The sequence below is a fragment of the Perca fluviatilis genome, chromosome 2, assembly GCF_010015445.1.
Source record: "Perca fluviatilis chromosome 2, GENO_Pfluv_1.0, whole genome shotgun sequence".
Lineage (NCBI taxonomy): Eukaryota > Metazoa > Chordata > Actinopteri > Perciformes > Percidae > Perca > Perca fluviatilis.
In genome coordinates, this window is record NC_053113.1 from 181,848 (window position 1) to 196,607 (window position 14,760).

The window sequence follows — 14,760 nt, forward strand, 5'->3', positions numbered from 1 at the left end:
AACAACTAAGAAAGAAAAAACATATTTGAGAACCTAAATTGATATGCGGGCCTGATCAAAATCTGCAATGGGCCGGATTTGGCCCCCAGGCCTTGAGTTTGGTGTTTTAGACAATGGTGTTCTTCCAACTTTGAACCAACAGTTTGTTTTGGGCCCCTTCAACATCACAATGTCCCCATGTGCAAAGCCAGCTCCATTAAGATATGGTTTTCCCGGTTTGGTGTGAAGAACTTGACTTTGAATTTGGGAGGTATTTTATGGGCTGTTTCCAGTATTTTGAGAGTCTGGCAGTGTTAACTTCGACATGCTTTGCCATGTATTGGATTTAATTTTACAGAAATTATAGTTTCTGTACAGTTTCTAACACAGTTAACTGGATTGTAAACTCTAAAAATCCACAATTGGGGTTATTTGTATGGATGAAATGTTCTGGGGGAGGGCTAAAGGGTGCGTATGGGAAACTCAACCCCATCCAACACTGCGGCCTCGATCGGTTAGTTAGTTTCTGTTATTGTGTGACTTTGGTGTTTAAAAGGGTTAGGAACTAGCAAAACTAACCGATGGAGGCAGCGGTAGAGCAGCAACTTCCGAATTCTGCTCTATTAAGGTAGGTAAAATGTCTGTTTTTGTGAAAGTAGTCTGTTGGGAATTACTAGAATTGTTGGGTCTTTGTAAATGAGTGTGGTATAGACCTAATGTATCTGTATCTGTAAAGATAACTCTTGTTATGATTTGATACTATAAATAAAATTGAATTGAATTGGTGGCTTTGAAGAGAGCAGAGATAACGGCTTCAGTTCCCCGTCGTAAAGGGCTGTCTGACAGCAAGGTAATAGCTGGAAATATTATAAATATAGCATACAATTAAACTGATATAGATGTGTTTAGGTATCTAAAATGCGTTTAGCTGCTGCCCCCGTCCACAGCAGGACATTGCTTAGCTTGCGTGTTGGTACTCCTGCCTGCTTCTCCAAACTTGTGCCGTGCCACCACCACCATCTACTGCAGCTAACACACTTGACTATGGAGAAGTAGATCATATAAACAGACTTCCAAATATCTGAACTATCCCTTTAAGGTGTCAATATGCTGCAACCAAAGTGCTTGTTGGATTGTGGAACAGCGTCGTCAACTCTGCAGCCTGCTGACGTTGGATTTGGGGGGCTGTGTTGGCAAATTTGTGTAACTTTCCGAACTGACAATACAACAACAATGCAGATAAAGGTGGTAATTTGGGGAAAGGATATGTACATAAAAGAGGCTTTTCGTCAATTAAACAACACAGAGTTTTACCAACCACTGACATTTAACCCTATTGAGTCTCTTAAAGAGGAATTGAAACAACTACTACATGTGGCCAAAGACAATGACTGGATCTCTAAATCTGAACTTGATTTTCTGTGGAATGAAAACCCAAGAGTGGCATCATTCTACATGTTACCCAAAATCCATAAGTGTGTGGATAACCCTCCAGGGAGACCTATTATCTCTGGTAATGATAGTCTGACTGAATCAGTCTCTAAGTACATTGACTATTTTATTAAACCCTGTCTGTCTTCACTCCCAGCATTTGTCCAAGACACCACAGATGTTCTGAATAAGATCACACAACTACAAAACATAGGCTCTGATACATATCTAGTTACTATGGATGTAGAAGCATTGTATACGAATATTGAACACACGCAGGGTCTTGCAGCTCTGACACATTTTTTAAGTAGGAGATCTGAGTCGGAAATGCCACCCACTGATTTTTTATTGTCATTAACTAAATGGACATTGAATAATAATATCTTCATCTTCCAGGATAAGACCTTTAAACAAATAAAAGGCTGTGCTATAGGGGCCTGTTACAGCCCATCATATGCAGATTTATTTCTGGGAAAATGGGAGGAAGATTTTGTCTTAAACCAGGAAAAGAATGCCTTCTTTAAAAACATTATCTAGTGGGGACGTTACATTGATGGTGTTTGTTTGTTTTGGTCTGGTTCAGAGTCAGATTTGAAAGAGTTCCATGTTTATTTGAATAACATTAACCCCAACATTAAACTATCTTTGGAATACAGTAAAGATTATATTACTTTCCTTGACCTTATTCAAAGACGATCATGGGGCCCTACACACTTCAGTGTTTAGAAAACCTACTGACAGGAACACTATTCTTCATGCTAGAAGCTTTCACCCTAAGTGGTTGAAGGAAAATGTTCCATACGGACAATTCCAGCGAGTCAGGAGAATTTGTGACCTAGACAATTCATTTGAGTGTAAAGCAAAAGAGATGACGTCACGCTTTAAGGAACGGGGTTATAAAAACACAACCCTCCAGGAAGCATACAGCAGGGCTAAATCTGCAAATAGGATATCACTTCTAGAAGAAATCCACCTAAACCAACAAAAGATAGACCCATTTTTGTTACCACATATAGTACAGAGGCAGACCAGATTAAGAGAATAATAAGAAAAAATTGGGGTATTATTGAAAGTCATGAGGCGCTTGGCCAGCTTTTTCCTGAGCCACCTTTGGTCACTTTCAGGAGATGTCCTACAATTCGAGACAAACTGGTCTGCAGCCATTTGAAACCAGAAGGCCAACAAACTTGGTTGGGATCTAAACCCAAAGGGTCATATAAATGTCAACACTGTAATCATTGTACAAATGTATTACAGCATAAAACCTTTGTTGATACTGTATCCCTAAAACAGTTTACTATCAACCACTTCATAAGCTGTAAAACGGTATTTGTTATATACAGACTGGAATGCCCTGAATGTAAAGTGTTCTATATAGGAAGGACTAAGAGGCGTTTACAGGACCGTTTGGTAGAACATAAATATGCAATTCGCACGGGCAACATGAACTATTGTGATGGCAAATTTTATTTTAACCATTATGGATTAATGATTTTAACCATTTGCTTAAAGATTGTTTTAAACCTCCACAAAATGCTGTTCCTTCCTCTTAGACTCTTAAAGACCAGAGAGGGACAGCTGCAGTCATGAACTCTAGCTTCTCATTTTGGTTAACTTTTTAGCAGACAAAGTCGAGAAGGCCACAAACCGTGTCTCCTACTGCCTCCTGAGATAAACTATTGTTTAGGCTAATGTAGGGAACAGAGAGCAGGGAGGAAGGTGAGGATGGTTTGACTTTTTGTGATGTCCTTTCTTCAACTATGGCCAGGCTAAAAGATAAAGTTAGAGGGGTGGCTTGAGAGAGGTTTTGACTATATGATGATGTGATGTTTAGATTTTAGTTTAGTAATGCTCATTCAGTTGTACTGCATGTACCTTTGAATCTGTATTCTCATATTTTGCAAAATATAATAAATGCTCAAAGACCAGACTTTGGTTTAATTCTCAAACAGTCTTTATTCGTTTTCATTTTTATCATTGATATTTACTAAACTCTGCTGCTGTGAGAAAAATTCCACCACACTATCCTATGGCGAGGCACTACAGGGAACACCATAATAGTGATCCATCGACCGTACAGATCTGTGGAATTGATCATATTCCATTGTGACTCAGGAAAGGGGACAGACAAAAACAACTAAACCAGAGAGAAAGTTTCTGGATTGATAAACTGCAGGCTACTAGTTATCCAGGCCTAAATGAAGAACTTGATCTGAGTGTTTTTCTCTAAAACCACATTGTTTATTTGTCAGTTGGGTCTATCTCTTTCTCTTTTTGTATTTGTGCTGTGCATGTTTTGAATGTAACCTTGGGTTGTAGTCAAATACTACAATTTTTTAATACCAAGGAGGACATCTAGTGGTCTTTTTATAATCCTACAACTCTGAACCTCCCTCTACCAAAAGGGAGGTTTTTGATTGGTTGCGTTTGTCGATTGGTCTGTTTGAAAGCTTATAAGAAGGTCTCTTCCTGCTTTGGAAATTGATTGACTCCCTGACGAAGGCTTGTATGCCGAAACGCGTCGGAGTACTTTAAGATTTATGATGACCAAGCCATAAATAAAGGCTTAGTATTTTTCTAAAAGAGAGTGCCTTGGAGTTTCCTTATTGGTTTCTACAAACAAGCATACTCACTTCACCACAAGGCCTTTAAAGGCAACATTGTTCAAAAGTGTGCACCGGTACCCGCATTATTATATCCCTAAATAAAGTGGTTCCAGCTTTGAATGATGATGATTCAATTTCAATTCAATTACATTTTATTTATAGTATCAAATCATAAAAGGAGTTATCTCGAGACACTTTACAGATAGAGTAGGTCTAGACCACACTATAATTTACAAAGACCCAATTCCCCCAAGAGCAAGCATTAGCAGTGGCTAATGCGACAGTGGCGAGGAAAAACTCCCTTTTTAGGAAGAATCCTCGGCAGACCCAGGGTCTTGGTGTGATGGCATCTAGTGAGCAGTTGCCTCATCTTGTTGTTGGTTCCCAGTAAAAATGGATTGCCAACCAGAACAGGCGAGAACCAATGGGATGTGATCAACATTCAGATTTAACACAGCTGACAATGTGTAAGTGATAATCACATCCTGATGGTCCTGACATCTTTGAAATAATAATAATAACATGTGCCTGGAGACAACTTGTTTATTTAGTGTTTTGATATTCATGAGCCAAAATCTGCATCGGCATTGGTTAGTTATTACTAAAAACCACAAAGATACTTCATTACAGGCGGACAGTTCCAACCTTAACATTCATTTTAACATTTCATAAGATTCTCAGACTGAAAACCTTTTCAAAAATTAGATTTTCTCCCCCATAGAAAGGTGAAGTCCACCCTCTCCTGGTGGACCACGATGGGAGCTTAATTCGGAAAAAAAAGAATACGGTAGTGAACAGGTAGAGAATGTTTGAATTGAGCCATGAATAACACATATGGTGTTCATATGAAGTGAAGAAAGTCTCAAGTTTGTCATAATACTTTTGAAGCATAAAGGGGCTATTCACACGAGGAGTGACACTTGGTCTGTGTAGTCGCCTGGATCCGCGGGGTCTATGGCTCTCCTCATGTGAACAGAAAAGCGGACAACACAGGGGCGTGTCATATTCGGGTCAATACGGTATTTGGGCTGCACGTGGATGGTCCGTGCTGACTCTGATTTCTTCCGTCCTACTTGTTTCTCTTCATATTGTAGGAAAAGATGCGACCGATTCTACTCCGGCTCAAATAGCCAGTCTTTTTGACTCCACCGGTCACTTCTCAAGTTTTCACCTTTAATTATTGTGAACATTGAAAGGCAGACCAGGAAATGAATACTCAGGATTCGTTCAGTTAAACTATAACAATCTTTAGTAAAATGATATTGCAAGCAGACCACCATATGCATATGGATCAGCCGCTCCTTCAAGACTTTCTCTCCATAGCCACCAACAAAGTCTCTCCGGGTCTTACACCGGACCTTCCTTTTCCCTATTCTTTTATTCATCTTCAGGTTCCTCCTCCCGCCATGGCGTCTGGGCCGCCAATCGGTTGGATATCACTCAGACTTTCTGTCTCCGAGAAGATAGAGAAGTTTCGCGCTAGCCTTGGGATCGCTCTCATTCTATTCTTCTCTCATGGCCTAAAGATTGTCTGTTACTTTTAGATATTTCATTAGGTGCATTCTGTTCCAAATGTTTATGAAATGTATCAGGAGGAGACAGCGAGGCCATCCCAGGCTACAGGACATTCTTATTCTAAACCCAATATATTTCTACAATATTGTGAACTGAATTTACAAGACAAAACATCACTACACACTTTGTTGTGTCTCCATCTTTGTCTCCTCTAGCAGGATTTAGAAAGACAACAAGACGACTGACGCCTTGTCTTTAACTCAGGAAGCGAATACTCATCTTGTGATCGATGTCCACTTTCTCCATTGACTGAAAACAAAATAAAAGTAATCATTTTAATATTAATTTTAAAGTATGATAAGTACTTTTCCTACCATAGATGAAAACAAGTTAATTTGATGATATTTCAGTATTTGAGTATTTGGAAACACTGGAAGCTGTTGGTTTGTGTTGATGTTAGCATCGTCTATGTTAATAATAATTTATAACAGTATAACAAGTTTATTTCATTATTTAGTTAAAGTTAATTCAGCAAACAAATTCTCTTTGAGTTTTCATCCTCACAAAAGTACTTTTACTTAAATACAAAAATATTTTGCACTAAATAATTTGCACTACCCTACCCCACCCATACTGTTTATTTATTTATGTTTTTACACATGTACATACTGTAATTACACCTATACATAGCCATATTGTACTGCTCTTCATACTATTCATCCTGCACATACTTATTCTTACTACTCTTATAATGGTACCACACTGCACATAGCTGTACACACTGTACATATCTGTCTATATGGTTCATTCAGAATATCCATATTTATACTGTTTCTCTTATTATATATTCTGTTAATACACTGCATATATCTATATTATTATTACTACTAGTATGTCACTGCTACTACATTGCACATATCTGTATATGTTGTCCATACAGTGTTCATATTACATAACCATATGTATTGTGGTCTTATAACACTGCAATATATTTCTTGTCCTGCCTATGCCCCACCTGTCTAATACTTGTATATCACATTGCACTTTTCTGCTTGTTTTTGCACTTCTGGTTGGATGCAAACTGCATTTCGTTGTCTTTGTACTTGTACTCTGCACAATGACAATAACGTTGAATCTTAATCTAAATCTAAAATCTAAAGTGTTTAGGTTTAGATTAATATCCCCAATTTTCTCTTTGGTCCCTAATTTAGTCGACCACTCTCTAGAGCTGGGAAATATATCGATATTATATCGTGATATGAGACTAGATATCGTCTTAGATTTTGGATATCGTGATATCGTAATATGGCATTATTCTTTTCCTGGTTTTAAAGGCTGCATTACAGTAAAGTGATGTCATTTTCTGAACTTACCAGACTGTTGTAACTGTTCTATTATTTGCCTTTACCCACTAAGTCATTATATCTATATTACTGATGATTATTTATCAAAAATCTCATTATGTAAATATTTTGTGAAAGCACCAATAATCAACACTACAATATCATTGTGGTATCGATATCGAGGTATTTGGTCAAAAATATCGTGATATTTGATTTTTTCCATATCGCACAGCCCTACCACTCTCACCTTTCTGAACTCGTCGAAGGAGATGGCGTCATCTTGGTCCAGGTCGGCTTCCTGGATGGCTCGCTCGGCGATGCTCTGCAGCTGCTCCTCTGTTACCTGCATCTCCATCATCGTCCGCAGCACCTGTCAGTCACAGTTAGCAACCGGTCAATCATCGCATCCAGAAACGACTTGCTTCTTAACCCTTGTGTTGTCTTCCTGGGTCAAAATTGAGCCAGTCTGTTCATAAAGTATAAATGATCACCCAATTCTGTGTTACATCTTCTAAGTCAACTTCATTCCAGCCAATTACCACTAGTTATACACTTACTTTTGGAATTCACAGTCAATAAACCTAATTTATATGAAATCATACCTTATTTCTGAGTTTAAAAAGCAGACATTAATTTGACTAATAGTTAAGATAAGAGCAACATATGTTGATGGATTATCACAAACTGGTTTATGTCGAAGTTCAGTCAGGATACTGTTTTGCAACCATTTTATTATTCTTAATGTTAATTTTGGGCACTTTGGTTGAATGAAACCCATATTTCTGAAATAGAAACTTTGAAAATGGGTCAAATTTGACCCGAGGACAACATTAGGGGTAAAGGGGCTCTAAGCGATGTCATGCGTTTTTTAGGCTTACAAAATTTTTTGTCACATACAGAAAACATCTCCTCACTATCTGCTAGCTGTCTGTCCCCTGAACACACTGTAAAAAAATGTCCTCACTATCCACTAGCTGCCTGTCCCCTGAACACACTGTAAAAAACATCTCCTCACTACCTGCTAGCTGCCTGTCCCCTGAACACACAAAAAAAACGTGGTCTCTGTAGACAGCCCAGGCTCCACAAACGGCAACAAAAACAAACTGCGCCAACCTGGGGTCCGTTCCAGGTAGCAGGTTTAACAAACTCTGAGTCTAACCCTGATCTCTGAGTTGATTTACCCTGAGATGGAAAACTCAGAGTTTTCGGTTCCAGAACAGCTTATATGAGTTGGTTCAATCAGCTCGGAGTAGGTTCACTCAGGGTTACGTGCGTGCACATAAGGCAGCATGAATGGAGCCATGATTCTACAATTCACCATGGTAACAACCACAAACAAACGGGTCGGCGGAAATACTCATGCGCACAAACAGCGAGTTTGAACATGCATTTCGTTAAAAAAGCAAGACAGCGGCTGCTGCAAGAGAGAGAGAGAATTGGTGTGGGAGAAAATTGCTGCTCGAGTCAATGCGTACGCATTAACAGTGTATTAATTTCATATTTAATCACAGTTAACTTATAATATTAGGCTACTGGTGAAAACTGGAATTGTAGGCTACACCTATGATTTTATTCAGGTGCAATCCTGCGGGCGTAAAGTAAACTATACTTTCCCATTCTGAGGCTGCAGGACCATGATCATTAACAGAACTATAATTTATAATCATTTATTTCTTTTTAATGGCTCTCACTGGTTTGTGTCCAGGGAACACTACAAAAACATTTCAGAGCAATCACACTTTTCTGACGGCTCTACATACAGTGGCTTTACTATTACAGTATGATCCGCTGCTGTTATAAAGAAAACTGCTGTTTGCAAAAAACGAAATGCGACACAAAGAATCTGCTGGGATGTTAAAGCCTGTCCACGATGTTGAACTAGTGGAAGGATAAGGTATCTGCATACCTAATAGACTGTGATAAAAAATACCACTCAAATCGGTTATGTGGAAAAGAAAAAACATCTATAGTTGGGACTCAATATCATCTCCCGATGTAAACTCTCTGTGAATTAATACAGCTTATTCATCAACGGGATCGTCGACAAAAGGACGACATGTTTGAGAAAAAAACATTTTATAGTCTGCCTAACATAAACCAATACGTTTTTTTTATTCATGCAGATAACAAACTGCATTAAAATGCGCCTGATACAGACTGAATGAATGAATGAGGAAATGAGTTTCCCCTCCCTCTGAGAGGGAGGAGAATGAGAGAAACTCAAGTTTTTTTCCCAGTTTCTCTCACAGTCAGGAGACTGAGAGAAACTCGAGGTTTCTTGAAGAAAACCTGCTCCCGACCAGGTTAGGTTCACAGACTCAGTTACCATAGTAACTGACTCTGAGGTTAAGTTACCTCTCTTTCTGGAACGGAAAACCCAGAGTTTCCCTCATCTCAGGGTTAACCAACTCAGAGTTTTCACTAAACCTGCTTTCTGGAACGGGCCTCTGCACCACCAAACATAACAAACAGTGTTCCAGCCAATAAGGAGTTGGTTGAGCCATCACCGCAGCAGCGTTAGCATGTAGGCTAACTCCACAATATGCGTTCATGACTGTTTCAGGAAGCATGAAAGGGAGGAGGAGGGAGGGGCAAGCTAGCCTCCGTTTTGTTTGACAATACTTTGAACGTCAACAAGAAGTAACGTCACCCAACATTGGTTAGGGCACCTTTAAGTAGTTAAAATCTATTCATTATCCTCAGGGTGCTTTCACTACTATAGTTTGGTGGACTCTGTGGAATTCTGGGGTGAAGTTGCAGCACTGTTGCATTTTTCATTTGTCAAACGCACCAAACACTGTAAACATACGTCACGCGATCGAGACGGTCATTTGTTTATTGGACAGAATATCCGAAACTCGCTGACACTTCTGGTCTAAGAAATAATGGAGCAACACCAAAGTTATAGCGTCTTGGGTTTTCTGGTTCTGCTTTAGTGTTTGTAATATTTAAGAAGAAGGTGAACAATGAGCAGCTGGCAGACAGCGAGAGAAGAAGAGAGAGAGGGAGAGATGATGATGTCACACAGACGGATGATGTCACCCAGACGACCAGCGATGTGTGCTCATAACAAGTTATGGATCTGAAAGTTATCGTTCCTTAAATCATACATAAGTCTGTAAATTGTATGCATGGTTGAAACTGCAGGCTAGTTAATGCTCTGGTTTTAGTTCACTTCCTGTATTTGGGTCGGATCGCGTTCTCACCTGAAGTGAACCGGATTCTAGTTCACTTGGAAGCGAACCCAGAGCCCTGATTTTCAGCAGACCAGAGTTTGTTTGTTTGATCCGCACCAGAGTTGGGATGAACTTTCACACTGCCCTAAACCAACCGGACTACCAGCATTACTGATAGGTTGTAGTGAATTCATTACTTCTCCTAATGTGAGGTCCACCTCTCCCTGTGACACAAGTACACACCACATCAATTCTCTGTGCAGTGAATTTACCAGCTTATATGAACGTTTTTAAATATACCAAACAAGGTAGGTGTGAAAGCAATCTCACTCTCTGACAGGTGCTTTTCTCTGGAACTTAGAAGCTTAATTTCCTTGTCTATAACACATAATTGTGGTGTGCCGCAAGGGTCGATTCTGGGCCCAATTCCTTTCTCTATATACATAATATATTTCAATGTATATGCAGATGATACACTGTTATATCTTTCTGTCATTCCCATTGATACCGATAGTTTAGTTGTGCTAAGGGATTGCTTTAAAGGATAATTAGTGGTGGATGTCTTGTAACTTGAAATAATATCAAATGCCTTCGAGGAGGCTGTTTAAAACTTTGCACCGTTAGCCCCATTTGTTTAACCTCATGTAGGGTCATTTTTCTACATTACTAATCATATAGATGAACGGAACAGGAAAGATGCAAATATTTTGTTGAAGTTGCACTGTTTTTGCATTGCAAAGTACTCTTATATCTAATATCTAATATAGTGAAGTAATCATATGCTCCATTAAATAAATGTGCCTGAAACCCATCGGTCTGGAGCAGTTTTCAGAGTGTGAGTCGTACCATTTGTTTGTTTCCAAGGTGTTTATTTAGAGAGTTGTGCAGATACACAGTTATGAGTTTAACAGACCTGAAGAAGCTCTTCTCGTGAAATCTTTCCATCTCTGTCCTGATCATACAACTGGAAAGCAACTGAACACACAGACAGACAGAGGGACATTAGTGGATCACATCTCACTAAGTAGAAAAGTTTAAGCAGAACAAACCAAAGTGGACTAACATTTGAGTTTCCTGGTCCTGCTGTTGGCCGGCTCCGGCTGTGCTCCATCTCTGGTTCGGTTGGTTTCTGTGGAACGAAAATGAGCCAGAATCCGAACAAAGGAGGCAAAGTCCACCGTTTCCTTTCTGGAGAAAGAGAGCGGAAAGAGTAATGAGTAATGTTTCCTGTTTCCTGTTCAACGTTATTAACAAACACAGGATGGACTATAAACTGCTCTCATAACTCCAGTTGTGTTACAGTTTGTCGTTTGAAGGATTAAAAGTTTATGTGTTCACAAAAGTACTGACTTTATCTTCTGATTTATGCATTGTTAGTTCAGACAGTTTTATGATTGAAAAACAACAATACAGAAATTAAATCATGTTCTCAGCGATGGTTTACACTATGCGTGCTTTGCAACTTAATCAGTGTTCATATTAAAGTAACGTTTTTGTAAGTAAACATTGTTGTCATTTCATTATCTGATCTAATCCAGTATAAAAATGGGGTAACATTAGCAAACTGCTGCACCCTGGAGAGAAAAAGGCACTGATGATTCTGTCTCCGATGGGGTTCATGGACAACTCCCGAATTGCTCCGAAATCCTCAGGCCTGACACACACAAACACAAACAGAGAGAATATATCACACAGATACAGAAACATAACTGATGTCTGAAATCATTTCAGAATACTTCAGTTGAATATTAGGAACAGCTATTATGAAAAAAAGTTGAATAAACTTAATTCAGAACCTTCATCCTGGATTTTTGCAGAGGATGTTGGAAGTTAGACCTTTATAAGTAACTTTATAAGTAACTTTATGTATACTTTAAGTATCTGTGAAATAGTTCCTACCACCGGTCATTAGCCTGGGTGCACAAATGTGTGTTTCATTATGTTGCAGATGCAAGTTCCTCAAAGAAACTTCAGATTTTTCGGGGACTGTCCATTTCTCCGACGCTCCATTGCTCCGACCTCTCAATAACACAAAAAGTTCCCTTTGGTCCTACAGCCCACTAGTCCGACGACCCTTTGGTGGCGAAATTACGAATCCCACTATGGCCACGCCATGACCCGCCCTACGAAGCAGCTTGATTGGTTGGGGTTAAGCATTTCACCTCGAGTGGTTAAGGTTAGGATAGCTGATTGGTCAGGGGATAGGACCTGAACACATGGGGTTATACGTTACCTTGCCTAAGCATGGACGCCTGGCCAATAAATGCTACTGAAGGGTGGGTCTTGGCGTGGCCATGGTTGGATTCGTAATATCGCTGGTGGACGTCGGACTAGTGGGCTGTGGGACCAAAGGGACTTTTTCGGGTTATTGACACTGTCGGAGAAATGACATGGCACCGATTTTTCTTCATTTTGTCAAATAAAACATGAGAAATACGGGAGAAAAAATTATTGAATAACCTCTGACTGTTTCCCAAACCCATCAGGATCAAACACCTTTCACACAGAATGTGTCCACGTGGACATTTTGCTTCCAATGTGATAATTAAAGGTTAAAACACAGATGTCCACCGACCTGAGCTCTCCCATCTGGTCTACGTCCAGAAACTCAAACCTCTCGTACAGACGAAGGATGTGAGCAGCGGAGACTGAAACACAGAAAACCTTTGATTGATTACAGACGAATCAATAACCCAACATTACATCAGCAAAACCAGAAAAGTTAGAACATGTTTTATAATCACAAGCTTTTATATTCAACTGGTTTGTACTGCAGCAGGTCGGATTTAAGGTTTATACAGCAGGATTATTGCACAGGCTGTAGGCTGGCCATAATAAAAGGCCACTCTAAAATGTGCAGTTTTACTGCATTGGTGGGATCCGGGTGTGTGTGTGTGTGTGTGTGTGTGTGGGGGGGGCCGAAAACCAGTCAGTAAACAAAAAAAAAAGAACAATTTACATGCATCTAACCTAGTCATATCGACAACCTCCACGCTTTTTGTAAGGTGTAATGAAGGCCTAAGTGTAGCTGAATCACTACTCACCTAACAGGCCCTCTCTGACCAATGAGCGTCCTTAACCTGGAATAAGTCAGCCTGTCTGCGGCGTGCAAGACCTTTCATTTTACTCATTAACGACTGGCTAGTTTGACACCCCTGCTTTAATAGAACAGTAAACACATTTCTGCACAACTGGAGATAGTTGCAGCTAAAGCAGCACAGTTATCTGGATCAGTGTGGACAGTTGAGGCTGTTGACACACAAACTGGGATAAGCAGCAGATAAAACGCTGATGAGTTTAGCAACACTCCCCCTGCTGCTATCAGAGAGGCCAGAGACACACTCCTCAGCAGATAACAACACATCCAGAGACTGTTTTAGTGTATAAGAACTTATTTTTCGTGTTTTTGTCTCTTAACCCTTGTGTTGTCTTTCTGTCGACCGTGCAACTTTGTGTTTTTCTCGGTTGAAATTTTTAACATTTTGGTGTTCTTTTTCTACGCTTTTCTTGACGTTTTTGTCGATTTTATAAAAAAAGTTTTTTGTCACTTTTTCTGATGTTTTTTCTCTCACATTTTTTTCACTTTTTTAAACAACTTTTTGTCACCTTTGGTGTTGGTTTTTTTTATCACTTTTTCCGATTTTTTTGGTCACTTTTTTCAGCGTTTTTTGTTAATTTTTCCTATGTTTTTTCTCTCACTTTTTTCCAATTTTTTTCCTAATTTTTTGTCAGCATTTGCTATGTTTTTGACGATTTTCCTCCTGCGTTTTTGTAGCTTTTTCAAACATTTGTCACTTTTTTTCCAATGTTCTTTTCTGAAAGTTTTTGTAAACGGGTCTAATTTGACCCAAGGAGAACAGTTAAAACATTGAAAAGATGTGTGCATATGTAAAAGTGTCAGCAAACTCAGGAATGCACATTTTCAGTCAGATAAATTGCAGCAGGAAACATCTGTTGTGATGTGGCTTCATGTTTCACAGCTGTTGCTTTTTTTCCCACCCCCCCCCACACAAACCCCCCCTTTTTTTTTTATATTACAAAACACACAAAAAAAAAAAAAAAAAAAAAAAAAAAAATTCTATATCTAAAAAAAAAAAAAAAAAAAAAAAAAAAAAAAAAAACACAATAACAGATTCATGATTCAGGAGTGACTTGACTGACTAGGGCTGATCTGTTCTCTCTTTTAGTTGCCACAAACTGTTCCTTGTCTTAAGATTTTGCACACCAAAACCAAGCAACTAAAGTCAAAAAAGTTGAAACTCACAGCCAGTTTCCTGCATGAGCTCCTGTGCATTCGGGATTTTGTTCAAGCTGGAGCTTTTGGAGCCCATCCTGCAGCTAAAGCGCAACCCTGATGTCTGTTTTTAATTCCTGGAGGCTTCTGGCTGCACTTTGAGCAGGGGGACTGTATCTCTGTGTCTGACAGACACGTTGCTGAGCCAATCACTACTCACCTAACAGGCACTCTCTGAGCAATGAGCGTCCTTAACCTGGAATAAGTGATAAGTCTAAGTCTATAAGAATAAGAATAAGTCTGCGACATGCAAGACCTTTCATTTTACTCATTAACGACTGGCTAGTTAGCTAGCTTGCTAAATCCCCATTTCTTTAATGCTACACTGGTGACAGAAAATATGCCTGTCTCTTTGTACTGGCTTTGTGTGTTCTTGTGTTTAAGTGAATTGTTGCTGCTGTCAACCCACAATGCAT

At 39.3% G+C, this 14,760-nt stretch overlaps 1 protein-coding gene across 1 annotated transcript; it reads right to left on the reverse strand.

Moving 5' to 3' along the window:
• Positions 1-4,541: 4,541 nt before the first annotated feature.
• chp2 (calcineurin-like EF-hand protein 2) lies at positions 4,542-14,442 on the reverse strand. Its single transcript, XM_039791647.1, has 7 exons — positions 14,315-14,442; positions 12,626-12,698; positions 11,624-11,704; positions 11,114-11,238; positions 10,964-11,025; positions 7,122-7,244; positions 4,542-5,840 (listed from the first exon to the last, which is right to left on the reverse strand). The coding sequence occupies exons 1-7, from the start codon at positions 14,379-14,381 to the stop codon at positions 5,787-5,789; spliced, it is 585 nt and encodes a 194-aa protein (XP_039647581.1). The 5' UTR covers positions 14,382-14,442; the 3' UTR covers positions 4,542-5,786.
• Positions 14,443-14,760: the final 318 nt, after the last annotated feature.

What these genes read in the sequence shown, in the direction of transcription:
- chp2 (XM_039791647.1), bottom strand. Translation starts at nt 14,381, where the DNA reads ATGGGCTCCAAAAGCTCCAGCTTGAACAAAATCCCGAATGCACAGGAG. An exon ending in GCTCATGCAGGAAACTGGCT is followed by an intron (nt 12,699 to 14,314) that starts GTGAGTTTCAAC and finishes TCTGTGTTTCAG; the next exon opens with TCTCCGCTGCTCACATCCTT. An exon ending in CACGAGAAGAGCTTCTTCAG is followed by an intron (nt 7,245 to 10,963) that starts GTCTGTTAAACT and finishes TGTGACTGACAG; the next exon opens with GTGCTGCGGACGATGATGGA.